Source organism: Pseudophryne corroboree, chromosome 8 (assembly GCF_028390025.1).
Source record: "Pseudophryne corroboree isolate aPseCor3 chromosome 8, aPseCor3.hap2, whole genome shotgun sequence".
Classification (NCBI taxonomy): Eukaryota; Metazoa; Chordata; class Amphibia; order Anura; family Myobatrachidae; genus Pseudophryne; species Pseudophryne corroboree.
In genome coordinates this window covers 387390876-387408134 of record NC_086451.1, presented here as the reverse complement: position 1 = coordinate 387408134, position 17259 = coordinate 387390876, and the positions used below count along the sequence as shown (strand labels likewise).

General features: G+C 49.0%; 1 protein-coding gene across 3 annotated transcripts in view; it reads right to left on the bottom strand.

The window, feature by feature from the left end:
* The window catches only part of C8H19orf47 (chromosome 8 C19orf47 homolog), a 46054-nt gene that overhangs the window by 19386 nt on the left and 9409 nt on the right, over positions 1-17259 (bottom strand). Inside the window, exons 2-7 of one of the 3 annotated variants that reach the window (XM_063937680.1) lie at positions 5848-5938; positions 4598-4640; positions 4362-4449; positions 3292-3406; positions 2005-2080; positions 1135-1269 (exon numbers count right to left, since the gene is read on the bottom strand). In XM_063937680.1, coding sequence (XP_063793750.1) covers positions 1135-1269; positions 2005-2080; positions 3292-3406; positions 4362-4449; positions 4598-4616 — 433 coding nt within the window. In that variant the 5' untranslated portion in view covers positions 4617-4640; positions 5848-5938. Of the gene's footprint in view, positions 1-1134; positions 1270-2004; positions 2081-3291; positions 3407-4361; positions 4450-4597; positions 4796-5847; positions 5939-17259 lie in introns of those variants that run through there. The other 2 variants (XM_063937679.1, XM_063937681.1) reach the window with 2 other exon arrangements.

Below are 17259 nucleotides of genomic sequence, written 5' to 3'. Positions count from 1 at the left end.
TTGCAATGGGTACATTTACTCTGGTATTCGTGAGAAAGTTCAAGTAAAATGTCAGAGCAAACACAGCAAAAAGTATTTTAAAATATAAAAGATCCAAAATCAACAATAGTCACACATCAGATATAGAAGTAGGATATGATAGACATTCCAAGGACTTTAGCCCCCCCCCCCCCCCCCTAGAAGTACCTACATCCATCTCAGTGATTGGTGGAATAGAGCACTGCACAACCAACAGCAGCACTTTAGCGGAGAGGAAGCAGCCAGCAGATATTGCCATCAACTGAATCAGTAAACAAAGTACTTTCACAGTGAGAAGGCCACGTCGGAATTCTGATCTAACAGCCGGAGTACTTATTGGGCAATAGGATTCTCCAAGGGTCGTCTTACTCACCCAGGAGATAACTTCCCATAATCCCTTACTTTGGAACCAGTATCTCTGCGGACAGTACTTCTTGGAGGATGCTAGAATCAACTTTGGAATGACCATATACTCTTGTTCCTGACATTATATAAGTGATACACTTACGGCTCATCATTATCTAGCTGATGTGTGACTGTTGTTGATTTCCCATCTTTTATATCTTAAACACTTATGTGCTACGACATAATGTAATAAATCTAAGAACAGCAGAGTAAATGTGCCCATTACAACCAGCACCCCACGCTCTTTATAATCATTCTCTGTGTGGTAGGCAGCAGAAACTACCGTGGGAGCTGCCGTGTTGAATGGTTTTTAGTGTGACTGGTGGTTAAGCGTGACCTTTTCTTTCAAGGGCCCCATACACGGTCCATCATGTCATATAAGATTCCCTCCAACCTCCCGGCAGCCTCCCCGTTGGCAGGATAGCATTAGATATATCGTATGCAGTTTTTTTTGCATACGATGTATCTTTTACTTTCCCATCCATTTACTGTGGGATCCGACATATAACGAGTGCAGCACTCGTGATATGTCGGATCTAGGGGGATCCGATCCGATGCACATGGAAATGTGGATCGGATCGGGGGAAAAGCACACCGAAATTGCCCGATTTCACCCAATATATCGGGCCAAGTGCCCCAACTGGGCTGAAATTGGGCATTATCGGTCTAGTGTATGGGACCCTTTAGTCTCTTCTAGGATATGAAGATTACCTGCTTGAGCATTCTTCAGAGCCACTTTATTTGAGACTGTCACAGAGATCTTGGATGTGCTTGGTTCAGGTCTGCGAACCGGTGTGGATGGTGGCGAATCGCGACTCAGGCTATTGGCAATCATTCTTGTAGCTGCTGAGATGAAAACAGGAAGTATGCTAATATTCAGCTGCACCAACACCTGAGAGGTCCCCTAGACGCCATACATCAGACCCATCATTTTCCCCAACATCTGTCTTATCGGTTATTAACAATGATACCAAACAAAAACAGATGGAAACTATAATAAGATAGGGATTTGCATTGAGAACGTAATAAGACCCACAAGGCCCAGAGACCAAACAGGAGATTGTTAAAGAAAAAGGAGACTCCAGAGCAGGAACTCAAAGAAGTGCAATGCCCTCACTTACACAACGACCTGATGCTACCCTCTGTACCAGTGGTTGCCATACTTTCTTGAATCACAGCGCCCCAGAGTATCAGCACTTTTCCATGGCACCCCTAAGCCACAAGTGTCTTCTTGAGAAATTCAGCAAAGTTATTAAATTAGGTAAATTGTGCTTACTTGTCTTCCTTAGGTTCAGTTAGATGGTGATGGGTCTATCACAGTGACCATAAATAATTTAATTTTGCCCTGGACCAACTAATGGCACCCCTGAATGTGCCCAGTGGCACCGCAGGGTGCCACTACACCCAGTTTGGGAACCACTGCTCTATACAGAAGTATCGCATAATATATAAAACACAGCCATCCCATCCACCTGCACTCACAGCTTACAGCGCAGAGCCAGGTCCTCATACTCCAAGCTATGTATTTCTATATCTGTATATTTCCCTGCGTCTTGCAATATGCGGTGTACTGCTACTTACGGCTGTTAGCGCTCCGGCGTAGCTCAGTCTGTATGCTGGTCTGGCTGTTGGGCTCTGTCAAAGCTTTACATATATCCTAATGGAGGGCGGAATAAGACACAGGTAAGGTTCACCCCTGGCTGACTTCTATCACTAGCATACACACTATTGCTTGTCTGGGAATACGCCCTCTACCAGCCATTCAGTGGTCAGAAGACCGGGGGTTGCAGGTCTGACTAAATACCCCCTCCCCAGGATTAAGAACCAGAAGAACATGCTACAAGTTCTGCCTCCAATCATACTGGTTTATGGTGGAGGTGGTAAGGATACAAATGATAGTAAGAAGTAGGATCAGAGGGACCAGCACTTAGCAATAGGTAACTAAGGGGGTCATACCGAGTTGATCGCACGCTGCAACTTTTTGCAGCCAGTGCAATCAACTAGATGCCGCCTATGAAGGGGGGGAGTGTATTTTTGTATAACAAGGCTGCGATCGCTTGTGCAGCCCAGCTATGCAAAAAAAGTTTTGTGTAGAACAAGACCATGGTAAGAGTTACTTACCCTGGTCCCGGGATTGACGTCAGACATCCGCCCTGCAAACGCCTGCGTTCGCCGCACCACTCCCAGAAAACGGTCAGTTGACACCCACAAACGCCCTCTTCTTGTCAATCTTCTTGCGATCGGCTGTGCGAATGGATTCTTTGTTAACTCCATCGCTCAGCAACGATCCGCTTTGTAGCCACACGACGCACCTGTGCATTGCGGGTGCATATGCAGTAGTAACCTGTTTGCGTCGCTGCGAAAAATGGCTGCGAGCGATCAACTCAGAATGACCCCCTAAGTGGGTAATTCAGATCTGACCGCTGGGTTGCTAATTTTGCTGTCCTGCGATCAGATAATCGCCTCCTCCAGGGGGAGTGTAAATTCGCTGTGCAAGTGTGCGATCATATGTGTACATACTCCGAGCTGCAAAAATCCACTTTGTGCAGTCTGTGCGTAACCCAGGACTTACTCCTCCAGTGCGATGAGAACAGGCTGATCGGGGGCCGGAGCTGACGTCAGACACCCTCCCTGAAAACACTGAAGACTCTTCCTGTCAAGCACCTTGCGAACACCCGTGCAATCAGATTTTTCGCACCATCCCATTGCTGAGCGGCGATGCCCGTTGTTGTTGTCCAACGCGCATGCGCATTGCGGTGCATACGCAGTTAGGACCTGATCGCCCGCTGTGCGAAAACGCACCAGCAGCGATCAGATCTGAATTACCCTCTAAGCCAAGCCCAGATACCCACGTATGGTTATACACACCTGTCTGTGAACCACCTTGGCGTGTTTTAGAATGGCAATAACATCACCCACTGCGGTTATCCCCATCTCATTCATGATTTCCTTATTGAGGTCCATCAGCATTGTTTTCTGGATCCTGTAAGAACAAGTGTTTTGCGACATTTTGCAACTCTTGTAGCAGCGTAAAAACTGCCATCAGCACAATAATACTGCTCTACTTAACGTGAAAGCTATCCCAACACAGACTCCGGCTCAAGTGTAACAGCCTGGGATCTGCAGGCACTGGGGCCATTTCAGCACTTTAGCCCGTAGATTTAAAGTGCCACTTATTTAAAATGCAAAAATTTCCCCGAATTGGCCTTTTACATTTTTTGACGCTTATGAGCTAAATGGCGGCAATCACTCTAGCGCCAGAGTTGCTGGCACCATATCTCGCTGTTTATTTGGGCCTCCAGATCTAGGTCTATACTGCAGTAAGTTATGACTTTATTTAACAGGATAAAATAAACTAACTACAAGTAGAAAGTAAAGAGAAATGTTTTTATTAGTGATACTCATAAGCGTTCTCCACGCCACAGATTAGGAACTCATACAGGTAAAGTAATCAGGCCTGGAACTTCTCTAAGTCATTATGCAATAGTGTTCAATCCAGGAATCGGGCAGGGAAGGGCGCCGGACCACGGGGGGGGGTCATGTGTGTGTGGCCGAAAAGGGGGCGTGGCCATGCAAAATAGGGTGTGTGGCCATTCTACGTAATTGAAGTGGGCGGTGCGGCCCACAGATGTTATTACAGGGGTTGTGGGCGGCCGGCGGCGTCACTGTTGGGGGCGTGCCCAGCACCTACGGAGGTGCTGGGCTTCCCCCAAGCTCTCTCCCACAGCGTGAATGGATGCTGTGCACATGCGCATGGCATCTTTACACGCTGGGAGGGCAGGAAGCGGACGGCTGTTCTAGCAGGGCACCGCAGAAAGGGCATGGCGGAGTTTGCCCTTAAAAAAATTGGCCAGGGCGCGGCGCCCTGCTAAAACAGCCTGGCGTGAACACTAATGCAATATTGTCATGGCTGTTACGTAGAGCGCTGCCCATCTCACCTGTTGTCCACAAACATCACGGCATAGTTGACAGCAGGTCCTGCAGGAATCCCGGCCTCTTTAAAGAAGGCGATCCATTCAGAAGTGGCTGGAAAGGAACAAACAGCTGTAATAGTGCCCCACTTACTGCAGGAGATATTGCTGCCGTTTATCAACTAAGTAAAGGACGCTCAGAGTTACAGAGATACAGTGTACGTGGAAATAACCAAATGAATATTAATTGATGTAAATCTTACCCAGTGTTACGGATACCATGGTGAGATCCTCAGATATGGACAGCTAGAAGGAAATCACAGATCATTCATTACTCTACGTGCCATAATAATGAGTCAGAGTAGAAATAGTAGAAACTAATGGTGAACACATAAGGAGGTTTTGACATTAAGAGAAACACGGTACGATCTGCTAGAGAAGAAAGGAATAGACACAGTGGGTGGGACACGGTGAACCCCCTACCCCACACACACAGGGCGGCAGCTGTGAGCCTGAAATAGCTCCTGACTGCACACAAACTCTGTGCTCTATTTATGGCCAGGACTGGGATAAGGCCGAGATATGTACATACACTGCTCAGAGCTTTCCATGTGCTGGTGGTGGGTGCTGGTGGTGGGTTTATTAACATTCTATGACAAATGTTATAATATAGGAATAAAAGGGATAACTTATTTGTATTAAACAAAATGTAGTAAGTTCCTGAATAACAAAATACAGGGCACATAGATCAGAAACAATGACATAGTAATCATTAAAACTTGGTAAGAAAGGTTACAAAAGGCAAAAAGATAAATATACTAAAAAAATGAGTGCCACTGCTACAGTGCAAGAATGATCCGTCTTTAGGATAATTGTGGGCGAGTGCACTAATAGAATATTCATCCATCAAAGAATGTGGGAGGGGGTATGCCAGGACTGGTTAGGGAGGGAAAGGTGATAATCTAATGTTGAAGTGTACAGACTGAGGAGTCCAAGTGTTTTTGGAGGATTTAGTAGTTCTGGAAGATGCTACAGTTATTAGTGGTCATTCTGGCACCCTGCACCTGTCACAACTCCTGCCATTCCTCTTTCCTGCCTGGAGTGTTGCTCTCAGCTTTGGTGCTTTTAGCACACTCTGGTCTGTATCTCGGCACTGAGATACAAACCAGAGTGTGCTAGAAGGACCAGAGCAAAGAGCTACACCCCAGGCAAGAAAGAGAAACTGTACAGGCTGTGACAGGCACAGGGTGCTAGAATGAACACTAGCTATAATGCAGACACCGTTAAAATACCTAAGATAACACTAGTACCATGACAGCATTCTGTCCTCGACATTCGCTGCCATAACGCAGAATATACATACACATTCTAATAGTTGTTCATCTAGAGAGGCAGCTATCTAAGTGAATGGTGGCAAACATATTACTCTGGTCCGATGAAACATTAATCGCAATCTCAAAGCTTGCAGTATCCATATGGTAAGGTGGAATGGTGAAAATAAGATTTTACTCACCGGTAAATCTATTTCTCGTAGTCCGTAGTGGATGCTGGGTACTCCGTAAGGACCATGGGGAATAGACGGGCTCCGCAGGAGACTGGGCACTCTAAAGAAAAGATTAGGTACTATATCTGGTGTGCACTGGCTCCTCCCTCTATGCCCCTCCTCCAGACCTCAGTTAGGGAAACTGTGCCCGGAAGAGCTGACATTACAAGGAAAGGATTTGGAATCCAGGGTAAGACTCATACCAGCCACACCAATCACACCGTACAACTTGTGATAACTATACCCAGTTAACAGTATGAACAACAACTGAGCCTCATTAAACTGATGGCTCAGAACGAAAAACCCTATAGTTAAGCAATAACTATATACAAGTATTGCAGAATTCCGCACTTGGGACGGGCTCCCAGCATCCACTACGGACTACGAGAAATAGATTTACCAGTGAGTAAAATCTTATTTTCTCTAACGTCCTAGTGGATGCTGGGGACTCCGAAAGGACCATGGGGAATAGCGGCTCCGCAGGAGACTGGGCACAAAAGTAAAAAGCTTTAGGACTACCTGGTGTGCACTGGCTCCTCCCCCTATGACCCTCCTCCAAGCCTCAGTTAGATTTTTGTGCCCGAACGAGACGGGTGCAGGCTAAGGGGCTCTCCTGAGCTGCTTAGTGTAAAAGTTTAAAGTAGGTTTTTTATTTTCAGTGAGACCTGCTGGCAACAGGCTCACTGCACCGAGGGACTAAGGGGAGAAGAAGCGAACTCACCTGCGTGCAGAGTGGATTGGGCTTCTTAGGCTACTGGACATTAGCTCCAGAGGGACGATCACAGGCCCAGCCATGGATGGGTCCCGGAGCCGCGCCGCCGGCCCCCTTACAGAGCCAGAAGAGTGAAGAGGTCCGGAAAATCGGCGGCAGAAGACGTCCTGTCTTCAATAAGGTAGCGCACAGCACCGCAGCTGTGCGCCATTGCTCTCAGCACACTTCACACTCCGGTCACTGAGGGTGCAGGGCGCTGGGGGGGGCGCCCTGAGACGCAATAAAAAAACCTTTTTTTGGCAAAAAATACATCACATATAGCTCCTGGGCTATATGGATGCATTTAACCCCTGCCAATTTTTCCATTAAAAAGCGGGAGAAAGGCCGCCGTGAAGGGGGCGGAGCCTATCTCCTCAGCACACTGGCGCCATTTTTTCCTCACAGCTCCGTTGGAGGAAGGCTCCCTGACTCTCCCCTGCAGTCCTGCACTACAGAAACAGGGTAAAACAAGAGAGGGGGGGCACTAAATTGGCATATTAATATATACAGCAGCTATATTAGGGAAAAACACTTATATAAGGTTATCCCTGTATATATATAGCGCTCTGGTGTGTGCTGGCAAACTCTCCCTCTGTCTCCCCAAAGGGCTAGTGGGGTCCTGTCCTCTATCAGAGCATTCCCTGTGTGTGTGCTGTGTGTCGGTACGCTGTGTCGACATGTATGAGGAGGAAAATGGTGTGGAGGCGGAGCAATTGCCTGTGTTAGTGATGTCACCCCCTAGGGAGTCGACACCTGACTGGATGGTCTTATGGAAAAAATTACGTGATAGTGTCGGCACTTTACAAAAGACTGTTGACGACATGAGACAGCCGGCAAATCAGTTAATACCTGTACAGGCGTCTCAAACACCGTCAGGGGCTATAAAACGCCCGTTACCTCAGGTCGATACTGACACGGACACTGACTCCAGTGTCGACGGTGAGGAAACAAACGTATTTTCCAGTAGGGCCACACGTTACATGATCACGGCAATGAAGGAGGTTTTGAACATTTCTGATACTACAAGTACCACAAAAAAGGGTATTATGTGGGGTGTGAAAAAACTACCCGTAGTTTTTCCTGAATCAGATGAATTAAATGAGGTGTGTGATGAAGCGTGGGTTTCCCCCGATAAAAAACTGCTAATTTCTAAAAAATTATTGGCATTATACCCTTTCCCGCCAGAGGTTAGGGCGCGTTGGGAAACACCCCCTAGAGTGGATAAGGCGCTCACACGCTTATCAAAACAAGTGGCGTTACCGTCTCCTGATACGGCCGCCCTCAAGGAACCAGCTGATAGGAAGCTGGAAAATATCCTAAAAAGTATATACACACATACTGGTATTATACTGCGACCAGCAATCGCCTCAGCCTGGATGTGCAGTGCTGGGGTGGCTTGGTCGGATTCCCTGACTGAAAATATGGATACCCTGGACAGGGACAATATATTATTGACTATAGAGCATTTAAAGGATGCATTTCTATATATGCGTGATGCACAGAGGGATATTTGCACTCTGGCATCAAGAGTAAGTGCGATGTCCATTTCTGCCAGAAGAGGGTTATGGACGCGACAGTGGTCAGGTGATGCGGATTCCAAACGGCATATGGAAGTATTGCCGTATAAAGGGGAGGAGTTATTTGGGGTCGGTCTATCGGACCTGGTGGCCACGGCAACGGCTGGGAAATCCACCTTTTTACCCCAAGTCACCTCACAGCAGAAAAAGATACCGTCTTTTCAGGCTCAGTCCTTTCGTCCCCATAAGGGTAAGCGGGCAAAAGGCCACTCATATCTGCCCCGGGGCAGAGGAAGGGGAAAAAGACTGCAGCAGACAGCCTCTTCCCACGAACAGAAGCCCTCCCCCGCTTCTGCCAAGTCCTCAGCATGACGCTGGGGCCTTACAAGCGGACTCAGGCACGGTGGGGGCCCGTCTCAAGAATTTCAGCGCGCAGTGGGCTCACTCGCAAGTGGACCCCTGGATCCTGCAGGTAGTATCTCAGGGGTACAAATTGGAATTCGAGACGTCTCCCCCTCGCCGGTTCCTGAAGTCTGCTTTACCAACGTCTCCCCCCGACAGGGAGGCGGTATTGGAAGCCATTCACAAGCTGTATTCCCAGCAAGTGATAATCAAGGTACCCCTCCTACAACAGGGAAAGGGGTATTATTCCACGCTGTTTGTGGTACCGAAGCCGGACGGCTCGGTGAGACCCATTTTAAATCTGAAATCCTTGAACACTTACATAAAAAGGTTCAAGTTCAAGATGGAGTCACTCAGAGCAGTGATAGCGAACCTGGAAGAAGGGGACTATATGGTGTCTCTGGACATCAAGGATGCTTACCTCCATGTCCCAATTTGCCCTTCTCACCAAGGGTACCTCAGGTTTGTGGTACAGAACTGTCACTATCAGTTTCAGACGCTGCCGTTTGGATTGTCCACGGCACCCCGGGTCTTTACCAAGGTAATGGCCGAAATGATGATTCTTCTTCGAAGAAAAGGCGTCTTAATTATCCCTTACTTGGACGATCTCCTGATAAGGGCAAGGTCCAGAGAACAGTTAGAGGTCGGAGTAGCACTATCTCAAGTAGTACTACGACAGCACGGATGGATTCTAAATATTCCAAAATCGCAGCTGATTCCGACGACACGTCTGCTGTTCCTAGGAATGATTCTGGACACAGTACAGAAAAAGGTGTTTCTCCCGGAAGAGAAAGCCAGGGAGTTATCCGACCTAGTCAGGAACCTCCTAAGACCAGGCCAAGTGTCAGTACATCAATGCACAAGGGTCCTGGGAAAGATGGTGGCTTCTTACGAAGCGATTCCATTCGGCAGATTCCACGCAAGAACTTTTCAGTGGGATCTGCTGGACAAATGGTCCGGATCGCATCTTCAAATGCATCAGCGGATAACCCTGTCTCCAAGGACAAGGGTGTCTCTCCTGTGGTGGTTACAGAGTGCTCATCTCCTAGAGGGCCGCAGATTCGGCATTCAGGATTGGGTCCTGGTGACCACGGATGCCAGCCTGAGGGGCTGGGGAGCAGTCACACAGGGAAGAAATTTCCAGGGCTTGTGGTCAAGCATGGAAACGTCACTTCACATAAATATCCTGGAACTCAGGGCCATTTACAATGCCCTAAGTCAGGCAAGACCTCTGCTTCAGGGTCAGCCGGTGTTGATCCAGTCGGACAACATCACGGCAGTCGCCCACGTAAACAGACAGGGCGGCACGAGAAGCAGGAGGGCAATGACGGAAGTGGCAAGGATTCTTCGCTGGGCGGAAAATCATGTGATAGCACTGTCAGCAGTGTTCATTCCGGGAGTGGACAACTGGGAAGCAGACTTCCTCAGCAGACACGATCTTCACCCGGGGGAGTGGGGACTTCACCCAGAAGTCTTCCACATGATTGTGAACCGTTGGGAAAAACCAAAAGGTGGACATGATGGCGTCCCGCCTCAACAAAAAACTGGACAGATATTGCGCCAGGTCAAGGGACCCTCAGGCAATAGCTGTGGACGCTCTGGTAACACCGTGGGTGTACCAGTCAGTGTATGTGTTCCCTCCTCTTCCTCTCATACCAAAAGTACTGAGAATCATAAGAAGGAGAGGAGTAAACACTATACTCGTGGCTCCGGATTGGCCAAGAAGGACTTGGTACCCGGAAATTCAAGAGATGCTCACGGAAGACCCGTGGCCTCTACCTCTAAGAAAGGACCTGCTCCAGCAGGGACCATGTCTGTTCCAAGACTTACCGCGGCTGCGTTTGACGGCATGGCGGTTGAACGCCGGATCCTGAAGGAAAAAGGCATTCCGGATGAAGTCATCCCTACCCTGATCAAAGCCAGGAAGGATGTGACCGTACAACATTACACATTACCACCGTATTTGGCGAAAATATGTTGCGTGGTGCGAGGCCAGGAAGGCCCCTACAGAGGAATTTCAACTGGGTCGATTCCTGCATTTCCTGCAAACAGGACTGTCTATGGGCCTAAAATTAGGGTCCATTAAGGTTCAAATTTCGGCCCTGTCAATATTCTTCCAAAAAGAACTAGCTTCTGTTCCTGAAGTTCAGACGTTTGTCAAGGGAGTACTGCATATACAGCCTCCTTTTGTGCCTCCAGTGGCACCTTGGGATCTCAATGTAGTTTTGGGGTTCCTAAAATCACATTGGTTTGAACCACTCACCACTGTGGACTTAAAATATCTCACATGGAAAGTGGTAATGCTGTTAGCCCTGGCTTCAGCCAGGCGTGTTTCAGAATTGGCGGCTTTATCCTATAAAAGCCCTTACCTAATTTTTCATACGGACAGGGCAGAATTGAGGACTCGTCCTCAATTTCTCCCTAAGGTGGTTTCAGCATTTCACTTAAACCAGCCTATTGTGGTGCCTGCGGCTACTAGGGACTTGGAGGATTCCAAGTTACTGGACATAGTCAGGGCCCTGAAAATATATGTTTCCAGGACGGCTGGAGTCAGAAAATCTGACTCGCTGTTTATCCTGTATGCACCCAACAAGCTGGGTGCTCCTGCTTCTAAGCAGACTATTGCTCGTTGGATTTGTAGTACAATTCAGCTTGCACATTCTGTGGCAGGCCTGCCACAGCCAAAATCTGTAAAAGCCCATTCCACAAGGAAAGTGGGCTCATCTTGGGCGGCTGCCCGAGGGGTCTCGGCTTTACAACTTTGCCGAGCAGCTACTTGGTCAGGGGCAAACACGTTTGCTAAATTCTACAAATTTGATACCCTGGCTGAGGAGGACCTGGAGTTCTCTCATTCGGTGCTGCAAAGTCATCCGCACTCTCCCGCCCGTTTGGTAACTTTGGTATAATCCCCATGGTCCTTTCGGAGTCCCCAGCATCCACTAGGACGTTAGAGAAAATAAGAATTTACTTACCGATAATTCTATTTCTCATAGTCCGTAGTGGATGCTGGGCGCCCATCCCAAGTGCGGATTGTCTGCATTACTTGTACATAGTTATTGTTACAAAAATCGGGTTATTGTTGTTGTGAGCCATCTTTTCAGAGGCTCCTTCTGTTATCATGCTGTTAACTGGGTTCAGATCACAAGTTGTACGGTGTGATTGGTGTGGCTGGTAAGAGTCTTACCCGGGATTCAAAATCCTTCCTTATTGTGTACGCTCGCCCGGGCACAGTATCCTAACTGAGGCTTGGAGGAGGGTCATAGGGGGAGGAGCCAGTGCACACCAGGTAGTCCTAAAGCTTTTTACTTTTGTGCCCAGTCGCCTGCGGAGCCGCTATTCCCCATGGTCCTTTCGGAGTCCCCAGCATCCACTACGGACTATGAGAAATAGAATTATCGGTAGGTAAATTCTTATTTTCTCTGACGTCCTAGTGGATGCTGGGTACTCCGTAAGGACCATGGGGATTATACCAAAGCTCCCAAACGGGCGGGAGAGTGCGGATGACTCTGCAGCACCGAATGAGCAAACTCAAGTTCCTCCTCAGCCAGGGTATCAAACTTGTAGAATTTTGCAAACGTGTTTGATCCCGACCAGGTAGCAGCTCGGCAAAGTTGTAAAGCCGAGACCCCTCGGGCAGCCGCCCAAGAAGAGCCCACCTTCCTCGTGGAATGGGCTTTTACTGATTTAGGATGCGGCAGTCCAGCCGCAGAATGAGCCTGCTGAATCGTGCTACAGATCCAGCGAGCAATAGTCTGCTTAGAAGCAGGAGCACCCAGCTTGTTGGGTGCATGCAGGATAAACAGCGAGTCAGTTTTTCTGACCCTAGCTGTCCTGGAAACATAGATTTTCAGGGCCCGGACTACGTCCAGCAACTTGGAATCCTCCAAGTCCCGAGTAGCCGCAGGCACCACAATAGGTTGGTTCAAATGAAACGCTGATACCACCTTAGGGAGAAATTGGGGACGAGTCCTTAATTCTGCCCAGTCCATATGGAAGATCAGATAGGGGCTTTTACATGACAAAGCCGCCAATTCTGACACACACCTAGCCGAAGCTAAGGCCAATAGCATGACCACTTTCCACGTGAGATATTTTAGCTCCACGGTCTGAAGTGGCTCAAACAAATGTGATTTTAGGAAATCCAACACAACGTTGAGATCCCAAGGTGCCACTGGAGGCACAAAAGGGGGCTGAATATGCAGCACTCCCTTGACAAACGTCTGAACTTCAGGCAGTGAAGCCAGTTCTTTTTGAAAGAAAATAGACAGGGCCGAAATCTGGATTTTTATGGATCCCAATTTTAGGCCCATAGTCACTCCTGACTGTAGGAAGTGCAGAAATCGACCCAGCTGAAATTCTTCTGTTGGGGCCTTCATAGCCTCACACCAAGCAACATATTTTCGCCATATGCGGTGATAATGTTTTGCTGTCACATCCTTCCTAGCCGTAGGAATGACTTCAACCGGAATGCCCTTTTCCATCAGGATCCGGCGTTCAACCGCCATGCCGTCAAACGCAGCCGCGGTAAGTCTTGGAACAGACAGGGCCCCTGCTGTAACAGGTCCTGTCTGAGAGGCAGAGGCCAAGGGTCCTCTGAGATCATTTCTTGTAGTTCCGGGTACCAAGTCCTTCTTGGCCAATCCGGAACGATGAGTATAGTTCTTACTCCTCTCTTTCTTATTAACCTCAGTACCTTTGGTATGAGAGGAAGAGGAGGGAACACATAAACCGACTGGTACACCCACGGTGTCACTAGAGCGTCCACAGCTATCGCCTGAGGGTCCCTTGACCTGGCGCAATATCTTTTTAGCTTTTTGTTGAGGCGGGACGCCATCATGTCCACCTGTGGCCTTTCCCAACGATTAACAATCAGCTGGAAGACTTCTGGATGAAGTCCCCACTCTCACGGGTGGAGGTTGTGCCTGCTGAGGAAGTCTGCTTCCCAGTTGTCCACTCCCGGAATGAACACTGCTGACAGTGCTATCACGTGATTTTCCGCCCATCGGAGAATCCTTGTGGCTTCTGCCATCGCCATCCTGCTTCTTGTGCCGCCCTGTCGGTTTACATGGGCGACCGCCGTGATGTTGTCTGACTGAATCAACACTGGCTGGTTTTGAAGCAGGGGTTTTGCCTGACTTAGGGCATTGTAAATGGCCCTTAGTTCCAGAATATTTATGTGTAGGGAAGCCTCCTGACTCGACCATAGTCCCTGGAAGTTTCTTCCCTGAGTGACTGCCCCCCAGCCTCGGAGGCTTGCATCCGTGGTCACCAGGACCCAGTCCTGTATGCCGAATCTGCGGCCTTCGAGAAGATGAGCACTCTGCAGCCACCACAGCAGAGACACCCTGGCCCTCGGGGACAGGGTGATCAGCCGATGCATCTGAAGATGCGATCCAGACCACTTGTCTAACAGATCCCACTGAAAGATCCTTGCATGGAACCTGCCGAATGGAATTGCCTCGTAAGAAGCTACCATCTTTCCCAGGACTCGCGTGCAGTGATGCACCGACACCTGTTGTGGTTTTAGGAGGTCTCTGACCAGAGATGACAACTCCTTGGCCTTCTCCTCCGGGAGAAACACCTTCTTCTGTTCTGTGTCCAGAATCATACCCAGGAACAGCAGACGCGTCGTAGGAACCAGCTGCGACTTTGGGATATTCAGAATCCAGCCGTGCTGTTGTAGCACTTCCTGAGATAGTGCTACTCTGACCAACAACTGCTCCCTGGACCTCGCCTTTATAAGGAGATCGTCCAAGTACGGGATAATTATAATTCCCTTCTTCCGAAGGAGTATCATCATTTCGGCCATTACTTTGGTAAATACCCTCGGTGCCGTGGACAGACCAAACGGCAACGTCTGGAATTGGTAATGGCAGTCCTGTACCACAAAACGGAGGTACACCTGGTGAGGTGGGTAAATGGGGACATGTAGGTAAGCATCCTTGATGTCCAGTGATACCATGTAATCCCCCTCTTCCAGGCTTGCAATAACCGCCCTGAGCGATTCCATTTTGAACTTGAACTTCCTTATATAAGTGTTCAAGGATTTTAAATTTAGAATGGGTCTCACCGAACCGTCTGGTTTCGGTACCACAAACATTGTGGAATAGTAACCCCGTCCCTGTTGAAGGAGGGGAACTTTGATTATCACCTGCTGGTGGTACAGCTTGTGAATTGCCGCCAGTACTACCTCCCTGTCCTGGGGAGTAGGTGGCAAGGCTGATTTGAGGTAACGGCGAGGGGGAGACGTCTCGAACTCCAGCTTGTATCCCTGAGATACCACTTGTAGAACCCAGAGATCCACCTGTGAGCGAACCCACTGGTCGCTGAAGTTCCGGAGATGGGCCCCCACCGCACCTGGCTCCACATGTGGAGCCCCAGCGTCATGCGGTGGACTTAGTGGAAGCAGGGGAGGATTTTTGTTCTTGGGAACTGGCTGTATGGTGCAGCTTTTTCCCTCTACCCCTGCCTCTGGGCAGAAAGGACGCACCTCTAACCCGCTTGCCTTTCTGAGGCCGAAAGGACTGTACTTGATAATACGGTGCTTTCTTAGGTTGTGAGGGAACCTGAGGTAAAAAAGTCGACTTCCCAGCTGTTGCTGTGGATACGAGGTCCGAAAGACCGTCCCCAAACAATTCCTCACCCTTATAAGGCAAAATTTCCATGTGCCTTTTAGAATCAGCATCACCTGTCCACTGCCGAGTCCATAATACTCTCCTGGCAGAAATGGACATTGCATTAATTCTAGATGCCAGCTGGCAAATGTCCCTCTGTGCATCTCTCATGTATAAGACTACGTCTTTAATATGCTCTATGGTTAGCAATATAGTGTCCCTGTCCAGGGAATCAATGTTATCAGACAGGGAATCAGACCACGCTGCTGCAGCACTACACATCCATGCTGAAGCAATAGCAGGTCTCAGTATAGTACCTGAGTGTGTATACACAGACTTCAGGATAGCCTCCTGCTTTCTATCTGCAGGCTCCTTTAAGGCGGCCGTATCCTGAGAAGGCAGTGCCACCTTTTTTGATAAGCGTGTGAGCGCCTTGTCCACCTTAGGGGATGTCTCCCAGCGTAACCTATCCGTTGGCGGGAAAGGGTACGCCATTAGTAACCGCTTAGAAATTACTAGTTTCTTATCTGGGGAACCCCACGCTTCTTCACACAATTCATTTAACTCATCAGATGGGGGAAAAGTCACTGGCTGCTTTTTCTCCCCAAACATAATACCCTTTTTTGTGGTAACCGGGTTAATGTCAGAAATGTGCAACACATTTTTCATTGCCGTAATCATGCATCGGATGGCCCTAGTGGATTGTATATTTGTCTCATCCTCGTCGACACTGGAGTCAGACTCCGTGTCGACATCTGTGTCTGCCATCTGAGGTAGCGGGCGTTTTTGAGCCCCTGACGGCCTCTGAGATGCCTGGGGCAGGCGCGGGCTGAGATGCCGGCTGTCCCAAAGCTGCGTCATCGAACCTTTTATGTAAGGAGTTGACACTGTCGGTTAATACCTTCCACATATCCATCCACTCAGGTGTCGGCCCCGCAGGGGGCGACATCACACTTACCGGCACCTGCTCCGCCTCCAAGTAAGCGTCCTCATCAAATATGTCGACACAGCCGTACCGACACACCGCACACACACACACAGGGAATGCTCTGACTGAGGACAGGACCCCACAAAGTCCTTTGGGGAGACAGAGAGAGAGTATGCCAGCACACACCACAGCGCTATATAATCAGGGATTTACACTAACAAAAGCGATTTTCCCTATAGCTGCTTTTATATATAGTTTTGCGCCTAAATTTAGTGCCCCCCTCTCTTTTTTACCCTTGATGTCTGGAAACTGCATGGGAGAGCCTGGGGAGCTGTCTTCCAGCGGAGCTGTGAAGAGAAAATGGCGCCGGTGTGCTGAGGAAGATAGCCCCGCCCCCTTCTCGGCGGACTTCTCCCGCTTTTTTATCTGTATAATGGCGGGGGATTATGCACATATACAGCTTAAAAGCTGTATTATGTGTCAATTAGCCATGTAAGGTACTCTAATTGCTGCCCAGGGCGCCACCCCCCAGCGCCCTGCACCCATCAGTGACCGGAGTGTGTGGTGTGCATAGGGAGCAATGGCGCACAGCTGCAGTGCTGTGCGCTACCTTAATGAAGACCGAAGTCTTCAGCCGCCGATTTCCTCCGGTTTCTTCCGTCTTCTGGCTCTGCAAGGGGGACGGCGGCGCGGCTCCGGGAACGGACGATCGAGGTCGGGCCCTGTGTTCGATCCCCCTGGAGCTAATGGTGTCCAGTAGCCTAGAAGCACAAGCTAGCTGCAAGCAGGTAGGTTTGCTTCTCTCCCCTAAGTCCCACGTAGCAGTGAGTCTGTTGCCAGCAGATCTCACTGAAAATAAGAATTTACTTACCGATAATTCTATTTCTCGGAGTCCGTAGTGGATGCTGGGGTTCCTGAAAGGACCATGGGGAATAGCGGCTCCGCAGGAGACAGGGCACAAAAAAGTAAAGCTTTTACCAGATCAGGTGGTGTGCACTGGCTCCTCCCCCCATGACCCTCCTCCAGACTCCAGTTAGGTACTGTGCCCGGACGAGCGTACACAATAAGGGAGGCAATTTGAATCCCGGGTAAGACTCATACCAGCCACACCAAACACACCGTACAACTTGTGATCTAAACCCAGTTAACAGTATGATAACAGAAAGAGCC